Consider the following 22,537-nt stretch of genomic DNA (forward strand, 5'->3'; position numbering starts at 1 on the left):
GTCAGCTGTTCGTTTAATAAAAATTAAACGAACAGTTGTGATGAATAGTGAAATAAACCACTGACACCAAAACATTTTTTTGCACCAGGGTGTAAAAATGTTTAATAATGGTGTAAAGTTGGGCTTTTTAACATGGGGGTCTGTGGGGATTTGCTCCCTTTTGCAACCAGTCTCAAGTGGCCACTCGATGAACTGCAGTTTTTTGCACTTCCGCATGAGCTTCATCATTCAGCCCCGGAGGTTGCCGCCTGAGTCATACAGGTCATCTGAGCGTGGAGGAGTTGAATTCGTTAACAACAAAATATCTCTGATTGGTTACAGGACTATCCAGTTGTGTTGCTTTTTTGCTGAACCAACTGAAACAAGTCCATTATGAAATCCAAATGACGTGTTACCCTTTATGCCAGGCTAGAGCAGTTCCACTTTTTTTTTTTTTTTTTAAGAAAAGATTGATTTCACTGTCATGTGTGTAAATATAAAACTACAGCAAGCAGCCAGTTAGCTTAGGGTGATTCAAAAACACAGACACACATAAACCAGTAAAATAATAAATTATCCTCTCACTGATGTCATGCATGTCCCAGACAGGTTCTCTTTTCATGGAAGGACAATGCATTCAGACATTTCTGGACGTACTGATTGTAAGCTAACTGGCTGACACCTACAAAAAACATGTTACCATATGTATGACAAAGGCATACTGTATTAATGCCACCAGAATCCATTGGATTACATTGCATAAGGCAGGAGAACAATCTGATTTGCAATCATCCAAAGGTGGTGGGCCAGCAGTAGTATGAATTGAAACGCGACTTGGTGCTGATTGGACGATAATCAGAAGCACTCAGTGAGCACTGACAGCTATTCTAACATTGTGGTTCAATATGGTAGAAAAAAAAAATGTCTTTCTTTCTCCCTTTGGTGACGTGTCATCCGATTGCCCCAGGTTAGCTGACCTCATGTAGTTTAGTATATTATTGGGTTTGGTGCTTGATTATATAAATTGCAATGGCACAGGACCTGTACTACATATATGTTTTACTGACGCTTGAAGAGCACTCATGAAACTTAGAATTAAAGATCTGGTGACAGGGTTGTCTGTGAAGACAGTCTAACCGCCAGTCACTGCCATTCTTCATATCTCAGCAAAGTCACTGAGCCTGTGACACCTCTGCAATGTAGCATCAGCAGACACACAGTCGCTGTGTCAACACTGTTCTGTCGGTGTCATCTTTCTGTGCCCCCGGGTTGTCTTTGAATGCAGCCGCACAGCTGCATAGAAGCTACGTAGGAGGACAAATAATAATAGCAAGTGATAAGCAATGATTTTTTAGAGACCAGCAAGGAACAGATTATGAAGGCTTAGGTTGAAATGTCAAAGGTGCCTTGCTTTTGCTACTGAGCTGGAAACTATGCTGACGTGCCACTTTACAAGGAGCGCGTTCAACGTCATGAGTAATTTGACATTTAATCACAGATCTTTAAATGTCAGTGCTTTTACGATGGAATTCAAGAAATTCCATTTGTGGTGTGCATGTGCTAAATGCTTCCTAATTGAGATTAAAGCAACATGGTTACTAGCGATTTATTTACAGCACATTTTACATTTGTTAGCATATCAAGCACATAATGCAGCGTATCATCTGCGACTGTTGGGAGTTGATTTATGTCCTAAAAAACGCTGAGAAATGCATGAGAATGAGTCTCAATTACACATCACAGGAATGTTGTGTGGTACTTTCAGGTCCAAAGCTAATGCAAAGCAAACAGAAGTCATGTCACATTCTGGCTAATTATGTAATTAAAGAAAAACAGAAATGGGCAGTTCATCTGCCTCCACTATAGCCAATAAACATATTCTTATGCTTGAGGGAGTTTTGCTGACCTCCGCACCCTCTACACTTCACATTCACATATGTAACTACTCTACACAACTGCAAGTGTAACTACACACTTCACTTCAGAGCCACCCAGTTTTCGTATGCTGGTCACAGATCTGCTTCATTCTCCTTACTGTCTTGTCTCTCCAACCTGGGGCTTCTAGTGTCCCCATATGTCATTTTTCATACCATCATTCGCTGTCAAATCTCAAAATTGCCTTCTTTGTGCTGCAGATGAGGAAAAGTACAATATTTCTCAGTGGCAGGATTCAGTCCATTTGATTGTGATTTAAATTGACCAGCTACTCGTTTTAATTGGAAGCCTGCACTACTTTCAACCTCTTTCTTCTCTGTTTGTGCCAGTCATTTCACAGTCCCCCTCCAAAAAAAAAAAAAAAAAAAAAACAACTGTCACTGCATCTGATCAAATCCCCCAGGTTTAATTAGCAATGATCAGGTTCATAATTATATATTTTCCCTCCACAAAGGCATGTAATATGGGGATTTTGACGTAGGGGAGTTTTACCAGAGAAATCCGTGGTCTAACCCTCATTAAGGAACCGAGGCTTAGATGTTGGAGCAAGAAGGTGCAGTCGAGAGTCGGACACCAAAACCCCCAGTCAGGAGGAAGACTTTAATTAGCTAATGAATCTGGGAGCTCCCCCCTGCCAACCTTTGACCTTTTGCTGAGGCATAATAAGCCTGTTCACAGTGCGAGACGTCACATGCAGTTGAAATCAATGCCTTGCCCTATCCACAGAAACCCATTTTAATGATATAAACGCTGCGTCCCCTTTATTATTAGAAACTGGTGAAGTCCTCATTCATAAATCATTCCTGACGACTCTCCAAAGATTGTAATGCATTGATTTAGTGCCAGCAAAAGCCCCTCTTCATGATTGATAGTGTTTGTCATGGTGATGGCCCACAAAAGTCCAGCAACATTTTCTAATTTACAGTAAGCTAATCCTCTAATGGCAGCAGGGACAAAACATCTGTGACAGCTGTGAATGCGTTAATTCCTTGCCACTACAAGCAGCACTCATAAAAAAGTACTTGGTTTGTGGCGCCTATGATGCAAAAACACAGAGGTATTATTAGCACACAAGGTTACATAGCTAATGTTGTTTATGGGCAGAAATATTGTCATTTTGGAAACACTGTAGTGAATTTGAACGACAGATATGCTTATGTGTCTAAATAAGCACGTTTAAGTTTATTTATTTATTTGTATTTGAGGGTAATTGATTACTAGTTGGCTTATACCAAGACCTGTGTGAAAACTCAATTGTAACTGACTGCAATGTTAAGTTCTCTAATACGCAATCAAGACATGCAGACGAAGTATACATAAGCGTCATCTCACATCTCTTGTTCTTAAACACACTGTCAACTTACAGTATATTTCCAACCATTTTTATTGTTATCTTTACAATTGCGTTAGCTTCTCCTCTGAGCCATGGGGCTCTATGTGCTGAACACAGATGAAGAATTCCCAGTATCTCAGATTGGACTATTGTAGATTGAAATCATACAGATGTTAATAATTTTTCCAGGTATTACTCACACACTCTGGTGTTGCCTGGGAAACTGACTCACGGCTTGCGAAAAACACATTACAGTATTATTGTGGAAGGGGAGACAATAATACCTGATATGTTGTTAGGTATTATCTTTGCCTAATGACAGCTAAAGCTAGCCTGTCCAAAGTTAACATCAATCTGCGTTCAGCAAGCAACACATGAAATGCTATTTGTTTTAAAGGGAGTTTTCTGACTGTTCTTGGTTGGAACTAGCCAAATTCAAGAGTTTTGTGTATCTGAGTTTTAAGAGTATCTGATGCAGCACTGTCACAAGCCTGTAGTCCACCATTAATGTTGTTTATTGTAGTTTTGAGACGTGGCGCTAGAGGGGTGAGGCAATGACATCATCTCGCTTGTATCGAGCCTTTCACACGTTTGAAAAAAGAATCCGCACAGGCTCTGAATTTGTCTTTTTTACCCTAGGACCTTGATTCAAAAAGTGCGGTCCTAGGTTGCTGAAAAATCTGAATCCGTCATGATGGTCGGCAGAAGATTTATGCAGTTTCACCCAAAACTCGGATTCATGTAAACGTATTAACCACTGAATATCAGCTTCCCTGTAGTCTGGTACAGGGAATGCATTTTGATGCATTTCCACCAGTACAGAGAAAATATTTTTACACACAATTGGACAGCCCTGAAACCAGTCAGCACCATTTCGTTGTGAACAAATTCAACTTCGCAGCTTTTAGATGACATGTATCACTACGTCGCGTTTTGTGAAGCACAACCAGTTCCCAGGAGAGTGACCCAAGGTCAACTTTCTCTCACAGAGAAAGTTGTGAGTCGCATCAGAATTTTCATCCTGTTTTCCAGACAGCAGTTTATCAGATTGTTGATTAAGATTATGTTTATTTTTCAGAACTTTATACTCCTAATATGCCTGGTTTGTAGTTGTCACAGTGAAATTAAATATATATTAGACTGTACATTAGTACTGTCGTCACTCCGTACGATCTTCCTGAGATGACATATCCCCTGACTCCACTGTGATCTGAGCCAAGCTATCCTGGCACAACACGACAGGTCCTGGTCTCAGTGGCAGCCTCTGCAATCCTGCCGGAGATCCTTCGGTCTGCTAAGTCAGCTGTGGGAGGCTGCATCGTGCTCCTAAGACCAGCATTGGAAATGTGCCCTGGGTGAGCTACACCATAAATTAGTCAGAATAAGTTAAGGGCAGACTGCACTGGGGTTATCCCCTGTGGTTATCAGCAGAAAAGGACCAGCCTTAAGGTTGCAGCTCTTAAATCTTTTACCACTGCTGAGGCAGCCTGGTCTACACATGGACCGGGGCCATCAATCAAGGCCATTGCTTAACAGCTAATGTGTTATTCAAGATATCCGCAAAATAAAACAGCCATGAATCAAGAATAAAAAAGAGTACTTACTGCCACACAAATTTCTGTATCAAATGGCATTTAAAGTGATTAAGCCAACTGGCTCACAAAGAGAGACAATCTGGTTGATCCATGTGTTTCTGACCCTTTAATCAAGACCTAGACCATTGATTACTTCTTACTGTATTAGTTTTTACCAGCAGAGTCAATTCTAGCTCATTAGGAATTCAAATTACACAATCATAAATAACATCGCTGTCTTTTCACTCACAGTCAACCACAGTATTCACATAGTAGCTGCCACCCCACTGCAAGGCTATTATTAGCGTCACACACTTGTTTTCTGGTGGAGGGGGATCAAATTTTGGGGACACTCATTCCTTGACAGGTGTGAATTAGATCGATGGGACAAGCAACCCAAAACGGTGACCTACCATTGAACCCAGACCCAGAATGTGAATGGTAGCATAGCCAGCGAAGCTCGAAAAGTTTGTTTGTGACATAAGCAGAAGAAATTTTGACTTTTCTTATTCCGCAACCTTTAACTGCTCTCGTTCTGATTTTAAAAAGCAAATGAACTGCCAACTCTGTTCAAGATTTTAAATGAACACAAATGAGTTTAATTAGTTTGAGAGAAAAATACAGTCGGAGAAAATTCACGCAGGCATCAGCACACCCTGATCTGTAAAGCGTGTTCCCAACGACACCAACTAGGCAGACACTAATTGTTTTTCAGCAATTATACTTCGGAGTTTCTCTGTCTGCCTCGAGAACAAAACATTCACTGAGCGTATAAATAAAGCTGGAGTTATTGAATGCTGCCTACACACGTGCTAATTCCTGGGTGCACTCAAAAACACAAAAAATATGAATGGAATAAAAACGTATTTAAACCCCCTGCTTTGAAAATAAAGATGTGTAATGTGTGTTTACAATATTCAATAAGGGTATGTATATGTTGTGGGTTCCCGTCTTTTAGGAAACATGAACGAATGTCACATAACAGGCCAGCATCCCCATGCCAAATTCCAGTACTCTTGGAGGATTAGAACTCTCACAAGATTAAACTTGGTTAAACTCTATTATTTTCGTATAATTCTGTTATAGAAGGGTTGTTCCAGAGGGAAAACATGAGGAAAGCCCAGACACATCACTTACCCCTGGCTTACTGTCCTTCAAAAGCAATTAAGCCTGTTTGAATCAATGCCCACAGATTCAAAATTCACATTTAATGACACCTCCAGGCGAAGCAGTTTTTGAGGCGGTGACAGTAACATCAATAAGGAACTATTGCAGAGGCATGTCTCCTAAGGTTCCCCAGATATCCGTGAAAATAGTTCTGGGCTTTACCAAGTTGGTCAGAGACCAATGAAAGTGAGCGATTGGACATAACTGGACACACTATCTCCAGAGAGCTTCTCTTCCCTGCTGACTGGAGAGTACATCAAACTGATGCCACAGCAAAGCGAGCAAGGAAAAATGATGTTGTTATTGGTCCTCGGGAAATAGGAGATGTTCAGGGCAGGGGGAGCTCAGAAGTCAGAGGCAGACCGATTACAAACTTGGGAACTTGCCCCCTCTTCCTCTTTGAAGACTCAGCTTTATAAATCTGAAGGGAAGCGCATAGAAGGAGAAGAAAGACGGGGAATGTGTGAGCTGGCAGTGCCGACCTGATAGCTGTGATATACTTCTCACTGGGAGGGCTGGAGTGATAAATTCTAAGTTTACTGTCCTATGTCTTTTAAAGTATTATATGGCCCAAACACCTGTGCTGTGTTTAAACACATTACAAAATATATGTTTGCAGACGTTATGAGAGAAGGATTCATGAATACTGTTGCAATAATTTTCATAAGATCAGTATCATATTAAGGGCCAATCTGTTATGTGATGTAACATGCAGTTATGCAGCTTTACAAAATTAGAAATCTCCAGCTCTCACACCATCTCATCTCATGCCGCGTTTCTCCGGCGCGTGTAGTCCCACTAGAAATGTATATTGTTTCACCTGCCTCTTTCACCTTTTGGGGTTAATGGTGTTAGTTCAACAATCAGTTGAACAATTGTTACACATGGCATTGTTGCTGTGATTCTTTATTAATCAGCAGCAGGTGTTCCCTTCACAGCTGGTTAACTCGTGCTGATGTGAAAGGCTGTCGGGCTCCGCTGTCTGCCATAGGCTGCTGCAGTCTGCAGCGTGGGACTCGCTCTCTGTATTCTAGCTACATCACACAGGTGCCAGAGAGGCCAACAGGCCACCTGGGTGTTTGCAGGGGTGCAGAGGCCTCATTACCATCACCTTTTGCACAGTCGCACAGCTTTCAGTACGCGTTGCTCTTTTCTGTCTGCTGTAATGCACAAAGGAAAGGAATAAATAAGGAATAGATGTCAGCATGCCGCTTCACTTTGTCTTCACTTTGTGAGCCTGTACTGTAGTATGTAATATGACAATTCTAGCAAGCCATCACAATAATGAATGCTGATATTTAACAGAAAGGTTGTTATCCATCTTGGTGTTAACATGCTACCTTTTACTAAAATTACAACTGAGGTGTTTTCTATGAATATACTAAATAAGTGGCAGAGAAGCACAATTTTGATAATGGAAGGTTTTTGTTGTCCATTTGTACTTAATTTGTAGCTGAGGTAATCACGTTTGTGTGGCTTTTATGCTCGCTTGGAATGGAACTCATAAGCTCCTGGTTACTACGCGGAAAGTCGGGTACACAACTCGTGAACTCTGACCTTAACTAAAACGTCCAATTACGACATCGCAAATGCCAAACAAGATGGGGCAGTTCACATGGAGTTTAGTCAGCCATGGTAAAGACTGTGCATTTAAATCAGCAGTAGTTGCACGCAAACAAATCCGTGCATAATGAGGGCAGTGCAGGCAGAACGCTCTGTCACAGTCCGCCAGCTAGCAAATCCTGTCGCAAATCAAATAAATGCCTTAAATAAAGCCATGGAGAGGGTTTAGACCGTTGATCCATCCACTGGATCATCTATTGACTGCAACTGATTTCTCATGTCAAGTTACCAGTCATACTGCACACGATGACCAAGTTAAGAAAACAGCAGCCACAGATATCTGTTATCCAGATAAGCAGCAGCCCTGAAACATTAGTTTTTGCCCCAGGATGTCCATTTAATGCCATTAGATTTGCAGGTATCTGATTATTAACCAAAAATCACCAACTGTCTGGTATGTTGTGGTACAATCTGTACTATAAACTGTAATGTTTAACGTTAGCTAGCAGCGGCAGACACATCAGTAACTGGGGTCGAGCCTGTGCCGGCTGTCCGTTTTAATGAAGCCACTGTATTCCTGAGGTGTGAGATTGACACATCTGTCACAAACGCGCTGCAGGTCAAAACATTAATAAAGCCACAGAACTGTGGATTCAAACACAAATGCAGCTGAAGTCTGAGCAGTAATCATGTCCAGCCACAGCTTCCGCCATCACTGGAAAGTAACTGCTTTACTGTGGGAGATGTGCTTTTTATGAGCAATAAATGTGTCCACATCATCTCTGCTTTTAGTAGGATGTGCACATTTTTTCCCCTGAGCTGGCAGTGCATTACAGCTATTTTGGACCAACACCCACACATGGTGTACCATATGGATCAGAAGAAAATGACCAACCCTGACCTTTAATATGCTCCATGGTGAGCATCGCTAAAACATGACCCAGCTTATCTCAAATGTGTAAACAACTCTGTGCCGAAGAAGAAACGAAGGCTTATGGAATCTATCACGCACATTTTCTGTTCTGAATAACTCCATAACACAATAGCGCTGTGAGCTCCAGCCCCCTTCATCTGGCACCATATGCCACATTGTTTTGCTTTTCCATACATTTTCTTTCAAAAATGTTTAGCACCGAGACGCGATGGCCTGTTGACGAGTCTGAGAATTTGGCAGGTTGTTGAACTGTGCTGCGCTCCCTTCTGTTTATAGCTCCATCGCAATGCGATGGGAGTGTGTTTTACAGAAATCACAACGACAACACTGTCATTTGGAGCTCGCACGCGTGACAGTACCTGGCAGCAATTGTAAAGCCTTTCCATTGGTGCTGTGTAGTATTTTTTATTTTTTTTTGTCAGTTCAGTTTTTGCTTGTCGCTGTCATGGAAAGCAAACACTGCACAAGCTGAGGGCCGTTTCTCCTGCTCATCTCTTATTCCTTTTTCCTCGCAATGATGCCATTCCTCAGATGCACGATGTGTCAGTTTGAGAAATTGGACGACGAGTCAGGGCTACCTGAAAATAGATTGTTTTGAAATTTTGTGCGTGTCAAGCGCAAACACTGTCCCCGTATTGCAGTCAATTTGCCTTCTTTTACAGAACAGTGTGGCTTGGGAAAATGATTTTGGGACGCACGCTGCTCAAACTCTATAACGTATATGTTTGCAGTTTATATGACTTTCTTTCACAGCATGAGTAACGCCGGTCCTGGCGTGATGCGGCGTGCAGACATGACTGGCTGTGTGAAGCATACGTCTCCACAGAAGCAGTTTCCTCAGATGTATTTGAATAAGACATGATGCCAGTTTATTTTTGTAACATCCCCCACCCCAGACTGTTGGCAGGCAATGGAGTTGTGACTAACCCTCTTCCAGCTTCCATATAAGGAATAAAAATTAAAAAATACTGAGACTGGGCAATTCAAATGGGAAAGAATTAAGTAAGTCATGTCAGGATACAGAGAATTAACCGTTTCACTGACAGGCAGAGGACTGTATTGTAAAACACGGGAGTGATAAACCACCAGGGGAGGGATATCTCAAGTGAACCTGTGTGATGTGCATCCAAATTTACCACATCACACTGGGACACATTCCTTCTGCTGCACTTTCAGCCCTGGCTCTTTGATGTTAAATAATGAATAGATGTCACACAGTCACACTGCTCACGAAGGTGTCTGTGGCCAAGAATCTCTGTAAGGTTACTGACTCTCAGACTCTGTCCAAGTCTGAGAGTCCGCTTGGGTGGCAGCCCCTGAATGTCTGATGCAGGTGGGAGTGAGAGGAGCGGTGACTGTGTAGATGAGCACTTTGTGAGACAGAAGGATTCGTATTCTCTGTGTCAAATTAACCCAAACGTCCTCATCTTCCAGGTCAGGTCTCAGAGTCGCCTGTCTGCTTGAGTGAGCACGGCAGAGGAGGAGAAAAGGGAAATGGTCGGTCGGCTGACGCGTCGTGGAGGATGTCACTGCTAGGTCGTCCGTTCAGCATGCAGCGTGGCCTTCCCAGCTGTGCATCCACAGTGGTGCCATGATCCAGTTCTGACTGTGGGTGAGCATCCAATGGTTATTTTTGTACATATAGTTATATCAGTTGTCAAACTATTGGTGGCAATATCGATACATTTTACACATCACTGTCAAATTCCTGGTAATGAGTGGTACTTCTTAACATAAAAAAGAAAACACTTTTTTCTGTGGTTTATGAGGAGCTTTCTCAAGTCTGTGACAATTACCTCAGTGATGTCATAGTGATGTCATTAGGCTGACTCTAAAAGTCATCAATCCTAGTAGATCCCTGTGCTAAACTACCCAACTCTACTGCAGAAATAAACATGTTTCCCGCCTAGAAAAAATACTGCTTCGGTCTCTGTGGGTTATTTTCCCATGCAGAAGGGCGTGATCTCTTTCAGTGACAGATTGGTGCTCCCACAGTTCGCTAGATGTCTGCCTAGGCGTCACCCACCTCTTCAACCATTTCTGACTCATCCAGGAATTAGGCCACAACTGCTCCTCAGGAAGAGGGTTTGTCCCAAGAGCATGTCTCAGAGTTACAGACAATAAACAAGAGACTATGTAACAGAAAGCCGGTGTTACAGAAAAGTCTGCAGACTCAGAGATTGAGTCGTTTTTCAGGCAGAGGGGATCTAACAAAAGTTGTGATCAGGGGTGAAAATGACTTTGTCACACATGCAACCGAAGCAATCCAGGTCTTTCCTTGATGACAGATCAAGATTAAAATTTACTGTTCTGAGGTTTAACTGCTCTGGCAGTGTCTGCAAAAACATCACTTCACTGTGCAGAGTGGGCAGGGTGTTTCTGCAGCTCCATCCCTGGCAAACGGGCTTTAAAACAGTAACCCTTTCAAAGCCATCAGTGAGAAGCTAATAGATCATTCCAACACTATAGGCATTTTCACAAGATCCAGGAATCAATTTCACTTTAAAACGTGGGCAATATCAATAATATCTGATTAGTAGTCGTCCGTATCGGAAGGTTGTATGCTCCCTGAGTGCCTTCTAGATTACACATTGAATTAATCAGACAAAGCTCTTCTTCCCTTTGCAACTTTTTGCATATGTTTCTGTTAGATGTTTAATTATTTATATATGTATAAGCATGTAAAAGGCTTTAAAGACTCGTGTCAGATAATTATATTTCAGATTATGATAGAAATATCTAAATCCATTCATCGTTCCTTTATCTATGAGCACTTATCCTCTGGGGGGACAGAAGGCTATTCCAGCTATTCCAGTGAAAGGGGTACAGCATGTACAGGTCAAACATGCATTTATCTTTTGTTTTTGTATCTCTAACAAAGCATGTACATTATGTTTTTGCATATAGAAAAGATTGTGCAACTTTGAAATTTGGGTGATGTCATTTCCTTTACAAGCCCTTGCACTTGTGTAAAAGGAAGCAGAACCATGCGCAGTAATATTTTTCTCAGAGGACTACTTTTCACACTGTAAATCACATCCCCACTGAAGCAAACACATCTCTTTCCAGCACCAGTTTCTTTAACTGCAAAAAGCGTTTTTGTGGTGTAGGGTTTGTCGGAACACCTAAGGCTTATGTATTAAGTGTGTATTTATTTACAGAGCTCACTAAACGTAATTGGCATGTATAATTATGTTAAGCCTCAATATACTGCCACGTTCCCCAGCAGTGGGAGCAGGATCACTGTGGGAAACATGATGATTTGTTTCCTCATATGTAAAGCTGAAATACGCTAAACACCTGTGCCCACATTATGTCTGTTTTTGCTTTTGTTTAATTGAGCACATCACTTAATAACTGCATTTTCCGGTTAGGGCTCAACATAATGCCAAAAGTCTAGAGACAGTAGCCCCCAGAAGAAGGCCCCAGGAGAGAACATTTAACATAAATGAGCAAATGAGATGAGACACTGGGCATGGATAATGGATATATGAAATATGATGATGTCAAGCAAAGCAAGCAATTTAAATTATATTTAAGAATGAATGAAATAAATGTACTTTTTTTTCAGAAGCAGGCAATAATTGTTTACAGATTAAGAAGTGTGTTTATAGGGTAAACCATAGACTGCAGTCCAACTGATTTATATGACTGTACCTTTTGAATATGAGTGGGTAGAGTAACCGACCAATCACAGCTTAGCAACCGTAACCAGGGACCTCTTTCAGCAGCTTCCCTGCTTCAAGATAACCAACACCAAATTTACAAAACATCCTTATATAACTTTGTAGCTACCAAATATAGATTGAACACCGCCTTTACTTCCCGATTTAAAAGAACAACTCAAGTTACAATTGTGAGGTGAGCAGATCTGTTTTTGTACCAGGCTGTAAACATGTTTAATATCGCTGTAAATTTGGGCTTTTTTAAGATCGGGGTCTATGCGGATTTACTCCCTTTTGGGGCTAGCCTCAAGCGGCCACTCGATGAACTGCAGTTTTTTATGGGCTTGCGCACTCGCTTCATCCTGCAGACCGGAGGTTGTCGCCCGCTATCTGGCGTTAATTAGCTAGCTATAGCTACAGGTGATACAAGTCATAGTGACGCTTGGAATCAGACTTCTGCTTTTGTCTTTTTTTCTGAAAAGAAGGACCTACCTCATCTCTTCTCATCTCACCTCATCTCATCTCATCTTCTACTGCCGCTTAATCCTCTGGAGTCTATCCCAGCTGTCATTGGGCGAGAGGCGGGGTAGACACTGGACAGGTCGCCATCCTATCTCAGGGCTAACACAGACAAACAGACTAACAACCATTCGCATTAACACTCAAACCTAGGGTGAAGTTAGAGCCAACGTGAGCATAACGAGCATGTCTTTGGAGGTGGGAGGAAACCGGTGTACCCGGAGAAAACCCGCGCAGACACAGGGAGAACATGCAAACTCCGCCCAGAAAGGTCCGAGCTGGACTCGAACCCGGACCTCGTCGCTGGGAGGCATCAGGGCCCACCATTCAAAATATAAGAAAACTTTATTGCTTTAAATCTGCTGTAGCCGTGAAAGGGTGACGGACATGTCCGATTTTGAGATTTGTACTTGGGCAGTTTTTAGCCAGAGGCTCATTTTGTTCTCTTCTTATCTTTTATGTCATCATTTATCCATCAGTGTAATATGTAATACTATTAAGCCTGGAATGGACGAAGGATCTTTCATATTATTTGCGCAACAACAAAAAAAATCTTAAAAGCAGAAAAAGAGAAGTTAAGAAATATAAACATCAGTGGTAAGTTCTGCAGAGTCACTCATTGTTATTTCAGTACATGCTAATCTTTACAGCAGAAATAAACATGTTTATAGGTTGGTAATGATACATAAAAAAGGTTAAGGAATGTTACCCCTATAATTTTTGTGCAATTCTCCCTGTGAAATTTGAACATGATTTAACATTTGGTTTTAAAAGTGCACCTCTATGTGTCTTGCCTTATGTTTTAACCGTGTGCAAGTAATTTACTGTTCGTGTTATTGTGGGGTTTATGCATTTTACAATGCAATTCGATGTTTGGAATGGACAAAACAACCCAAATAAAATGGACTCAGAGCGAAGGGCACATTTGCCAAATTGTCAACTCACAGTCTGGTGACATCGCTTCCTGCCATTTGGCTGATGAATATTTTTGACTCTGGACATGAAGTCAGTACCCCGCCTTCAGTGACTGCACTGATGAACTCATCAGAGTAGAGACTTCTCCTGGTCCAAAGCCTCGTCCAGTGGCTTTGACCTTTCTTTTTTCGACGATTTAACAGTGTAAAAAATCAAACCTTGTTATTCTTTCTTTCGTTTAACTTCGATTTGAATGTTAGAGCCCGCTCGGTCGTCTCATTTGTAATGATCTCTGGCCTGGAAAATGTGAAGCTTTTATGCCGCTGGTTTAGTTACTCACTTTCTGTGTCGTCTGAGTTTTCACATTTTTCAAAGCCACACACATCGGTGTCCTTTAAAGTCACTTCATTATAATCAAAGTGCTGGGAATGTGTTACCCATTTCCAAGTAACTGAGATCCAACGAGATATGTGTTTGCTTAAGTCAAGTGCAGGTTATTTAATTAAAACTTTTTAACAGTTTTTTTTTTCTCACGTTGAGTCACATTGAGTCAACCTGAAATCCTTCGTGTAGTGAAAAGCAGAATTATGACACATTCATCCTTTCTGTCCAGGTAATGACGAGCCGAATAACCAATCCTGGAGATGCCGAAGAGAAGAGATATTCTTGCCATCGTGTTGATCGTGTTACCCTGGACTCTGCTCATCACTGTTTGGCACCAAAGCGCTATAGCACCACTCCTCGCCATCCGCAAGGGTACGAGCTACACTGCACTCCACTGGCAATTTCAAACTTGGAGTGGGTCCTTGAACCTGACACTGCACTTTAGGTTTAGATAACAGGCCAGTCATACAGGCACTCGACGGCCGTGACCATCAGCTTCATCAGATCATCCAAAAACACTCGTCCAGGCACTGTACACCTCATTAGTGTGGATCGTTTATGGACATTAAAAGACTTACTATCACATACCAACTCTCATGTATTATTATTTACTTCATATAGGCATATTTTAGCGGTGTTTCTTTTGTTAATAAGACTCTTAGCTCTTAAAAAGCAAAAGCACCATGGTAGAAAATGACATCCTATCACTGCAAAATTCCATCCACTCACATGTCTTGGCGCATCAGTACGAATATATTCTTCTTGGTGTGACACCACAGACACAGCATGCGGTATAGAGAATCAGAATCTGTCACGTTGATTCATTTTAGTTTCTTCCCTGCTGTGCCTCATTCAAATTCAATGCAAATTAGTTTCGGAGTTTTCAGAGATCAGCAGTTTGAAATAATAATCGCACCTTCTCAATTAGCTCCCCGGAATATCTTGCGTCTAATATCATGTTTGGAGACCAGTCTGAGTCATTAATCATCTCCGGAGACCACAAACCAACAGTGATAAATGTCAAGAATGCTGCGGAGTAAACACACTCAAATTAGACGGCGACAGCAAATCAATGGAGCCATTTGCCCTCTTCTTGTAATGTCACAGATCCACATATAGGGGTCAACAATCAAAAGAGGTTTATTCAAATGACCCAAGGCAGATCATTTACACATGATTGGAAGTCATTTGTTTTTGCGGGTTACCTCAATATTTAAACCAGTGTGTGATTAGCTACACGTGTGCTTTCATTAAAAAGAAAGCAACGTCTCAATTGTATATTAAGGCTGTTTACAATTAAACTCATTTAAGTCGTTTTATTGTCCCTTGGTATCCACACAACAGAATGAAGAATAAATTCAAAATTGGTTTTGGGCCTGTGTTATCTCACCAAACTCTGCCTATGGGCTTCCTCTTGTCTCCTCCTAAAAGAGAAGCTAGAGGATTTTTTGGCAGCTTGTTCCCTGGCAGCTCCCGCTGAACATCTGGCCATCAGCAGATTGCGTTAATCTATGTGCTGCAGAAAAATCCTCTTTACGTTGGAGGTGTGGACAGAGCTCAGCAGAACAGTGACAAAGACTGCCATTAGCAGTGGCACAATGAAAAGAGATTAACAAGCTTAATGATTCTACGATCATATTCAGTTCATCATGATCAGACTATTCGGGCCAGTTTATCACAGTCTTTGTCACTACTGTAAATGCAGAATTCATTTCCTTAAAAATGCATGATTAAATCATGCAAGTGTCTTTTTGCACAAGCAGAATAACAATTGCTGCAGTACTTCAAATTACAGATGTAGATGGAGATACAATATTTATCTTTACTTGATCCACTCGTGTGAACCTCTAGAGTAAGGGTAGAAATGCTGGTTAAAAAGTCATATCCAGCAGAACACCAACAAAACTCCCCTCCAAGATGACATCCAACCACATCCATCAGTGATGCTTGTTTTGGTCACAAGGAGTGTTAAAACACTTAATCAAGCTATGCTCGAAATTCGACTTTCTGACTACAGTCCTTGTCCCAGTTTACATGCAGTGGAGAAAATCGAATAACTGACGGGAACATGTCGTCCTCCTCCACTAGGTGGCGATATGCGTCTTTTCAGCTGGTTAATACCACGTTAATACGTGACGTTATTACGTCATATAATAAACAAGAGCTCTTGTTTATTATAGTCGTACATGCGGTAGACCGGAATAGTCATTTTTTTTTAAATCTTGTACGTAATGTGCACGCTACTTCTGGTGCAGATAAAGTGCCACTATCTCTGAGACGGTTCTTCTACCGGCTCTGGGTGCCTTCTTCTTCTTCTTCTTCTGCGACCGGCGCTTTCTTGGATATATTTGTTCTGGTGTCACACGCCAGCGCAGCGGTTGTGGAGCATGCGCACACACATTATCCTGTTAGTTGTCCGATTAAGCGTATACATGCTGGAAAACACCGAATTCCAATCTCATTATCTGGGTGTCTTAATCGGATAATGAGAACTCCAATTTTATTCGGAGTAATGCGTTTACATGCACTTAAGTTCTCCTGTTATAGTCCGATTAAGGCAATAGTTAGTTTTTTCACGTGCATGTAAACGCACTGACTGTCATTCGGCCTTAGTTGAATCGCCTAAAATGTGCCTAAAAACGACACAAGGTTTCTTATAATAGTGCTGTCACAAAACGGAAACCTTTTCTATTATTTAAACTGTTTGCAGGCACAGTCTGCAGCTTTGTTTGTACAGGTGGAGATACATACATAATAATATAAGAAGAAAAAAAAAACATTTCTTGCACAATGATGTGCATGATTTTTCTGTGAGCCAGAATGACCTTGTGGTCAGTAACAGGTGGAAATAGTAATCCAGTGTCAGGTGGCTGCTATTTACCTGCAAAGCTTTCAAAGTGAAAGAAGGCAAACGTCACAGAAATTCTTCACGGACACAAAATGTGTTCCTACAACTACAAGTACAAGAACAGCATCGTAGTGAGTTATTGAAATCGACAAGGAAAGGCAGGGGACGGTGGAGTCAGTGGTGGAATCTGGACGTGAAAAGAGGGCATATCTTCTGGATACACATATCCGCATATTTTCTTTCTTAAAAAAAAAAGACGTGAGGGAATAGCAGCCCCCCCCCCCCCCATACTCCCTCTTCTCTGCGCTGTCTCTCTGTCCATCAGCTGTGTTATCCTCTCACGGTGCCTGCTTTCACTTTTTGCAGCCTGTCACCACCTAGTAAAAGAGATCTTTATCATTCCAGAGAGGCTTGCAGTCCGCCACCACCGGCTCTCAGGTACACTTTACCCCCATTGGGTTTAAGTCACCTGAGGCAAATATACAAAGGGCGGCTCAAGGTTGCACTAATGCCTTACTTGTCTTTTTATCCCCGCATCTGCAGATGATGGCGTGGAGGGCAAGAGGGAGGCGGGCGGCCAGGCGCAGGACTCCAAGGAATACTGTGCCTCAGATAAGGACATAGTGGAGGTGGTGAGGACTGAGTACGTGTACACGCGGCCTCCGCCCTGGTCCGACGTGCTGCCTACGATCCACATCATCACCCCCACGTACAGTCGGCCCGTGCAGAAGGCGGAGCTGACGCGCCTAGCAAACACTTTCCTCCATGTGCCCAACCTGCACTGGATCCTGGTGGAGGACTCGCAGAGGAGGACGCCCCTCGTGACGCGGCTCCTCCGAGAAACGGGGCTGAACTACACCCACCTCAACGTGGAGACGCCCAGGAACTATAAGCTGCGGGGTGACACCCGGGACCCCAGGATCCCCCGGGGGACCATGCAGCGGAATCTGGCCCTGCGGTGGCTGAGGGAGACCTTCAACGCCAACAGCAGCCAAGCGGGAATAGTCTACTTCGCTGACGACGACAACACGTACAGCCTGGAGCTGTTTGAAGAGGTTAGTGCACGTGTACGGCGTCTCTGCCGCGGCTTCCGTCGTGTTCACTCCATGCGTTTTTCACAAACTCCTCTGAATTCTTTGAAAGTGCGATAGACGGACACAGAAAGTGCTCAAACACACATGGTTCCTGCTTATCGACAATAAGCGCTTGTAACTGAAGGGTTTCACCGTCATTGTAAAATATACGTAACTTAAGTAAAATATGTCTCTCTGAAGACATGTAAGTGAAGTTAAACTAAACCAGTACCAAATCCTTTGTTTTTTTGTTCTTTTCAAGGAAAAATCTACACAGAAAATGTTAATTTGGCAAGTGTTCACAACTCTACAAGGGGATTAGATGCTCTGGTACTAAAGTGAAGGGGAATGACCAGAAATACATAAGTATCTGTTCTCATAGATCTCAGTGTAAAGTGCGTTATGTCTTTCTCAGACTCTTACCATAACCTCGCACGTAGGCGCCTTTTGGATTTGGATTACCGTGACCTGGATGACTGAGAACCAAATGTCAATAGCAAACATAACCACCTTATCGGCCCAGAAGAAACTTCTTGGTTTTATAGCGTCTTCACAGCACGTTTGTCTGTCCAATAAATATGTTTCCATCTCTGCACGAGTAGTAAAAACAAATCAATTTAAGTCTTGAGTTTAGGAAAATGAGTGAAGGACTAACTGCGTTTAATTCTGCTGCCTAAGAAAAAACATCACATCAGTTTATCAAGAAAGACAAAAATAAGCAAACTGTTGCTGTGTTGTTTTTGTGCATGTTTTACAAGCATGCATCTCTACTTGTGTCAATCAATATTATGTATGTACCTGAACAGGCGCAGAATGTTTGTTGTGCACTCTCTCCATACATTATCTAGACAGATAGATCCCACGAGGAAAGAGTCATACAACATACATACTAATTAAACACCAGGTCTGAAATCTTTAGAATATAAAACTAAATATAAACATAGACAAGAGAGACATACAGAAGTAAGTATGTGAATAAATAAATAAATAGAGACGGTGTGTAGTGCAAGTTGTTGTCAAATTCTGCGTCACTTTTTCTTTTAGCTGTTAGTTGTTAGCGAGCACAGGCAGGCGTTGGGAGCCAGTGGAGAGAAGTTTGTGCATGTAATCAGTACGTCTCAGACCATCCATCTTGACATCAGTTGAATTACCTGAGCGGACACGGTCCAGGTCCTTCGAGTATTAGCCTCGAGCCTTGTTAGCGGTGCAGACGGGGCCCGTAGTAAATGGAGCGTCGGGTATTGACGGCGCCTGTCGTTACGTTTCTCTGGGAATCAGCCAAAGTGCTCCGTCTCCCTCAGAGGCCCTCCATCACCTCCAACAGGCCTATTTATGGGCCAGAGTAACGGCCCTGAGGGGGGCGGGGAATCACAGAGAGGGGGAGACGGAAAAAGAATGAGGGAAAAAGAGAAGGTGACAGCCAGATAGACAGAACAAAGTGCTGACTGCCACTGCAGTACAGTTTGCTGAACCCACAGGAGATATAGCAAGTATTCCGGGTATCTCCGCAGAGAGATGTATGGGTGACTCCTGCGGGTGAAAAGGAAAATACGCATGATCATATTGTCTTGGCTAATTCCACTGAACTCCACTGAACTCCATTCAGAATAAACCCAGCAATAGAGGAACTCTTTATTCCGTCACATGTTGAAGTTGCAAGATTCAAGATTTCTTTATTGTCAATTTCCCTATATGTTCACGGCATACAGAAAAATAAAGACAAGATAAAAACATACAAAATAGACATTCAGGATTGAGAATGTAGAGGATATATTTTACAGCGCAGCAAAATTGCGCGACCACGATACGATGTCTCTGGAGAAGATGGGGGGGGCTAAGTCGCAGCCTTCTGATCAGTAACACAGAGAGTTGACCGTAACAGTTTGGCAGTGGGTTCGTTGGCTGTGGAGCGCAGCGCTTTAGATCTCCTTTAGGCTAAATGGGTACATGAAGAATACAGAAACATAGTAATGGTACTACAAAGCTGCCACAACAGCCAGCAACACACACCAGCCTCCTCCAAAATATACACTTTCGTCCGAACTGTTTATTTAAATGATTTTCATGATCATCGTATCCAAGTAACATGTACTTCATCTTTTCAAATAAACCTTTCACGTTCTGTCTAAAAGGGAAGGAAACCGACGTCGAGTCAAATCATATGTGGACACATTCAAAGAATTCTCTGCATTCAGGCTCTTTAAACAAGCACTGAGCGAGGGAGTGAAGGGGGATTTAAGGTGCTTGTTGAAAACGCCTCAGCTATTGACGTACAGTGCCGAGGATTCAACAGGGGAATCCACATATACGTCAATACAGGTCAATAGCATCTGCTGCAACGATGCCGCTGTGGCCACCAGTTCAGATCTACTGCAGTAGAGTCTAAATCCAGTCTCAAGTGTTTCATTCTGGCAGCATTTATTAGAAGCGTATTTTTTTTTTAGGACGGGCTTTAATGAAAAATTAATTTCAGTCAAAGTACATGCCTGTAAAAGTACTGCATGAATTATTGAGGCCTCATAAGAAATGTTTAGGTGGCTTCCCACGCTGCACACTTATTTACCGTTTACAGCGTGCGATTTTATTTTTTTTTTCATCTTTCCATTCTCACGCTCCTCATGTCAGCCTTTTAAAAAGCTGTCAGCCGCTGACGCCCGACAATACGGAGCAAACACGATCAGCTTAACAGACGACGCTGACCAAAATGTGGGTTTTCTCCAAAGACGCGCTCGTTACGTGGTGACTCTAAATTAGTCGTCGGTGAGCGTGAGTGTGTGAATGGTTCTCGGTGTTAGCCCTGTGACAGACTGACTGTATCCCTGCCTCTCGCCCAGTGACAGATGACATAGGCTCCAGTCATCCTGCTGCAACCCTTGTCTTCGAGAGGGTCGCGGAAAACGAACAGATGAATATCAAATCATTATGATATTTACACGACAGAGGCTTCGAAAATATATTTCACTTCAGCAATTTCTTATAATGTTGTTAGCAATTAAATCATGATTAATTTCATAACGACCTGGATTGCAATTTATTACTTAGTAAAGCATGAGAAACTATTTATGACATATAGTACGACTCTGCTTTGTTAAGAAGCCTAATTTAAAATTCTAATGCATCTAAAAACTAGACGCATCTGAAATGCAAATTGCGGTTTGTATTTCTGTTTCACGGTGCTTCTCACTGGTCGTACAAATGCAGTTTATTAGGACAATTTGAGTCATTGAACAAAAATTTCAACTCACACACTTCACCGACTGCAGCAGTGGAAGTTTCTTCTGGCTTCTTGTCTTCTCTGCATCCTCACAGACGTGGACCAGGATGTCTGGATCTTTTGTTCTGTTTCATTCCAACACAGGACTTCATCTCTGCAGGTTTCTCACTAATTGGAGCAGGAGACAGAGCTTAAATGTGCACCCATAAACTGAAGCAACCCTGAATAAAAAAAACATTCACCACAATGGGACAAGGGGAACCCGGTTGCATATTTCTTTTTTCGTGTTGGCTGCCAGTAAAAGAGAGATCCAAATGTTCTGTTTTTACTCATATTCCCTGCAGAAAGAGCGAGAACACTCATTTCCAAATTTTCAGCATAGATGGGAAAGTGACAAGCGTCTTGACACCTCCTGCAAAGAGACGGATCTATTGGTTCTTTTTGTTTCATGTCAGGATATTTCTGTGAGGGAAGTAGGCCGGTGACGTCAAGATGATGGCTAGATTTACCCGTGGCTCGGCTGCAGAGAAATCTGTCAACCTCTGAGCCCTCCTTAAGAAGGAGCACGCAACGGCAGCTTTTGACAACTGAAGCCGAGCGGTTCGTGTGGGAAGTGGCACGGGTAGAAAGCGGCTAACGGAGCACGCGGGACGAAAGAACAGACGGAATAAGAATGTGATGAGAGATGGTGCCGGCTGAGAATGTGACCTTCTGTGTAAAATGATTGCAGCGTTGTCAAATGGACGCGCGCACAGCAGCGCTCCGTCTTCCTCTGACCCGGGGTTCATTCGCAGAGAGTCCCAAAAAATATTATCTGAGTGACTCACCGAGTCATTTTCCCTAAATCCCAGCTCCATAAGCCCCCGAGCTGCTGATCAGACCACACAGCAGCCCGTTGAATCCCTCCCCAATCTAACACAGCAGTGTTTGCTCATGATTTCAGCAGAATGCGCGCAACTAATGCACGTGCACACAAGCTAGTGTGCGCATGGATGGACATATAATCAATAAGAGCGTCGCTGTCTATACCTGCTATCTCATGGACATACTGTACACACTGGATCCTGGAAATGCACTTCCACACACTTCTCTTTCAAGTAGACCTTCACTACAGAAGCACCAGCATCATTATTTCTGCTCCGCTGAGTTTGATTAAATGGCCGCGCTGTTTCTAAACCTTCCTCTTCCCTCATTATAAAAGTGTACCTTTTATGGCTGCGGCGGCTCAAGCTAGGACGGCCAAGACTCGCTGAGCTGCAGACAAAGGAGAGGGCGGCAAAATGGTTTGATGCTGGAAGATTAAAGGACAAAAAGAAAAAGAAAATGAAAAAAAAGAAAAAAACGATGGTCTACCTTAAAGAGTCTCAGCCAACCAGCAGCCAGAGCCACTTGCTCTAATGGCTCGGTTCCTTCAAACCCTCTTGGCGCTGCCCC

General features: G+C 42.5%; 1 protein-coding gene across 5 annotated transcripts in view; it reads left to right on the forward strand.

Annotated features, from left to right (window-relative positions):
- Positions 1–22,537, forward strand: part of b3gat1a (beta-1,3-glucuronyltransferase 1 (glucuronosyltransferase P) a) — a 70,287-nt gene that overhangs the window by 41,847 nt on the left and 5,903 nt on the right. The window contains exons 3-6 of one of the 5 annotated variants that reach the window (XM_047594257.1): positions 9,920–10,093; positions 14,198–14,340; positions 17,183–17,254; positions 17,360–17,871. In XM_047594257.1, the coding sequence (XP_047450213.1) occupies positions 14,229–14,340; positions 17,183–17,254; positions 17,360–17,871 (696 nt within the window). In that variant the 5' untranslated portion in view covers positions 9,920–10,093; positions 14,198–14,228. Of the gene's footprint in view, positions 1–9,919; positions 10,098–12,232; positions 12,347–14,197; positions 14,341–17,182; positions 17,255–17,359; positions 17,872–22,537 lie in introns of those variants that run through there. The other 4 variants (XM_047594256.1, XM_047594259.1, XM_047594258.1 and 1 more) reach the window with 4 other exon arrangements.

Source organism: Mugil cephalus, chromosome 9, assembly GCF_022458985.1.
Source record: "Mugil cephalus isolate CIBA_MC_2020 chromosome 9, CIBA_Mcephalus_1.1, whole genome shotgun sequence".
NCBI classification, from domain to species: Eukaryota; Metazoa; Chordata; class Actinopteri; order Mugiliformes; family Mugilidae; genus Mugil; species Mugil cephalus.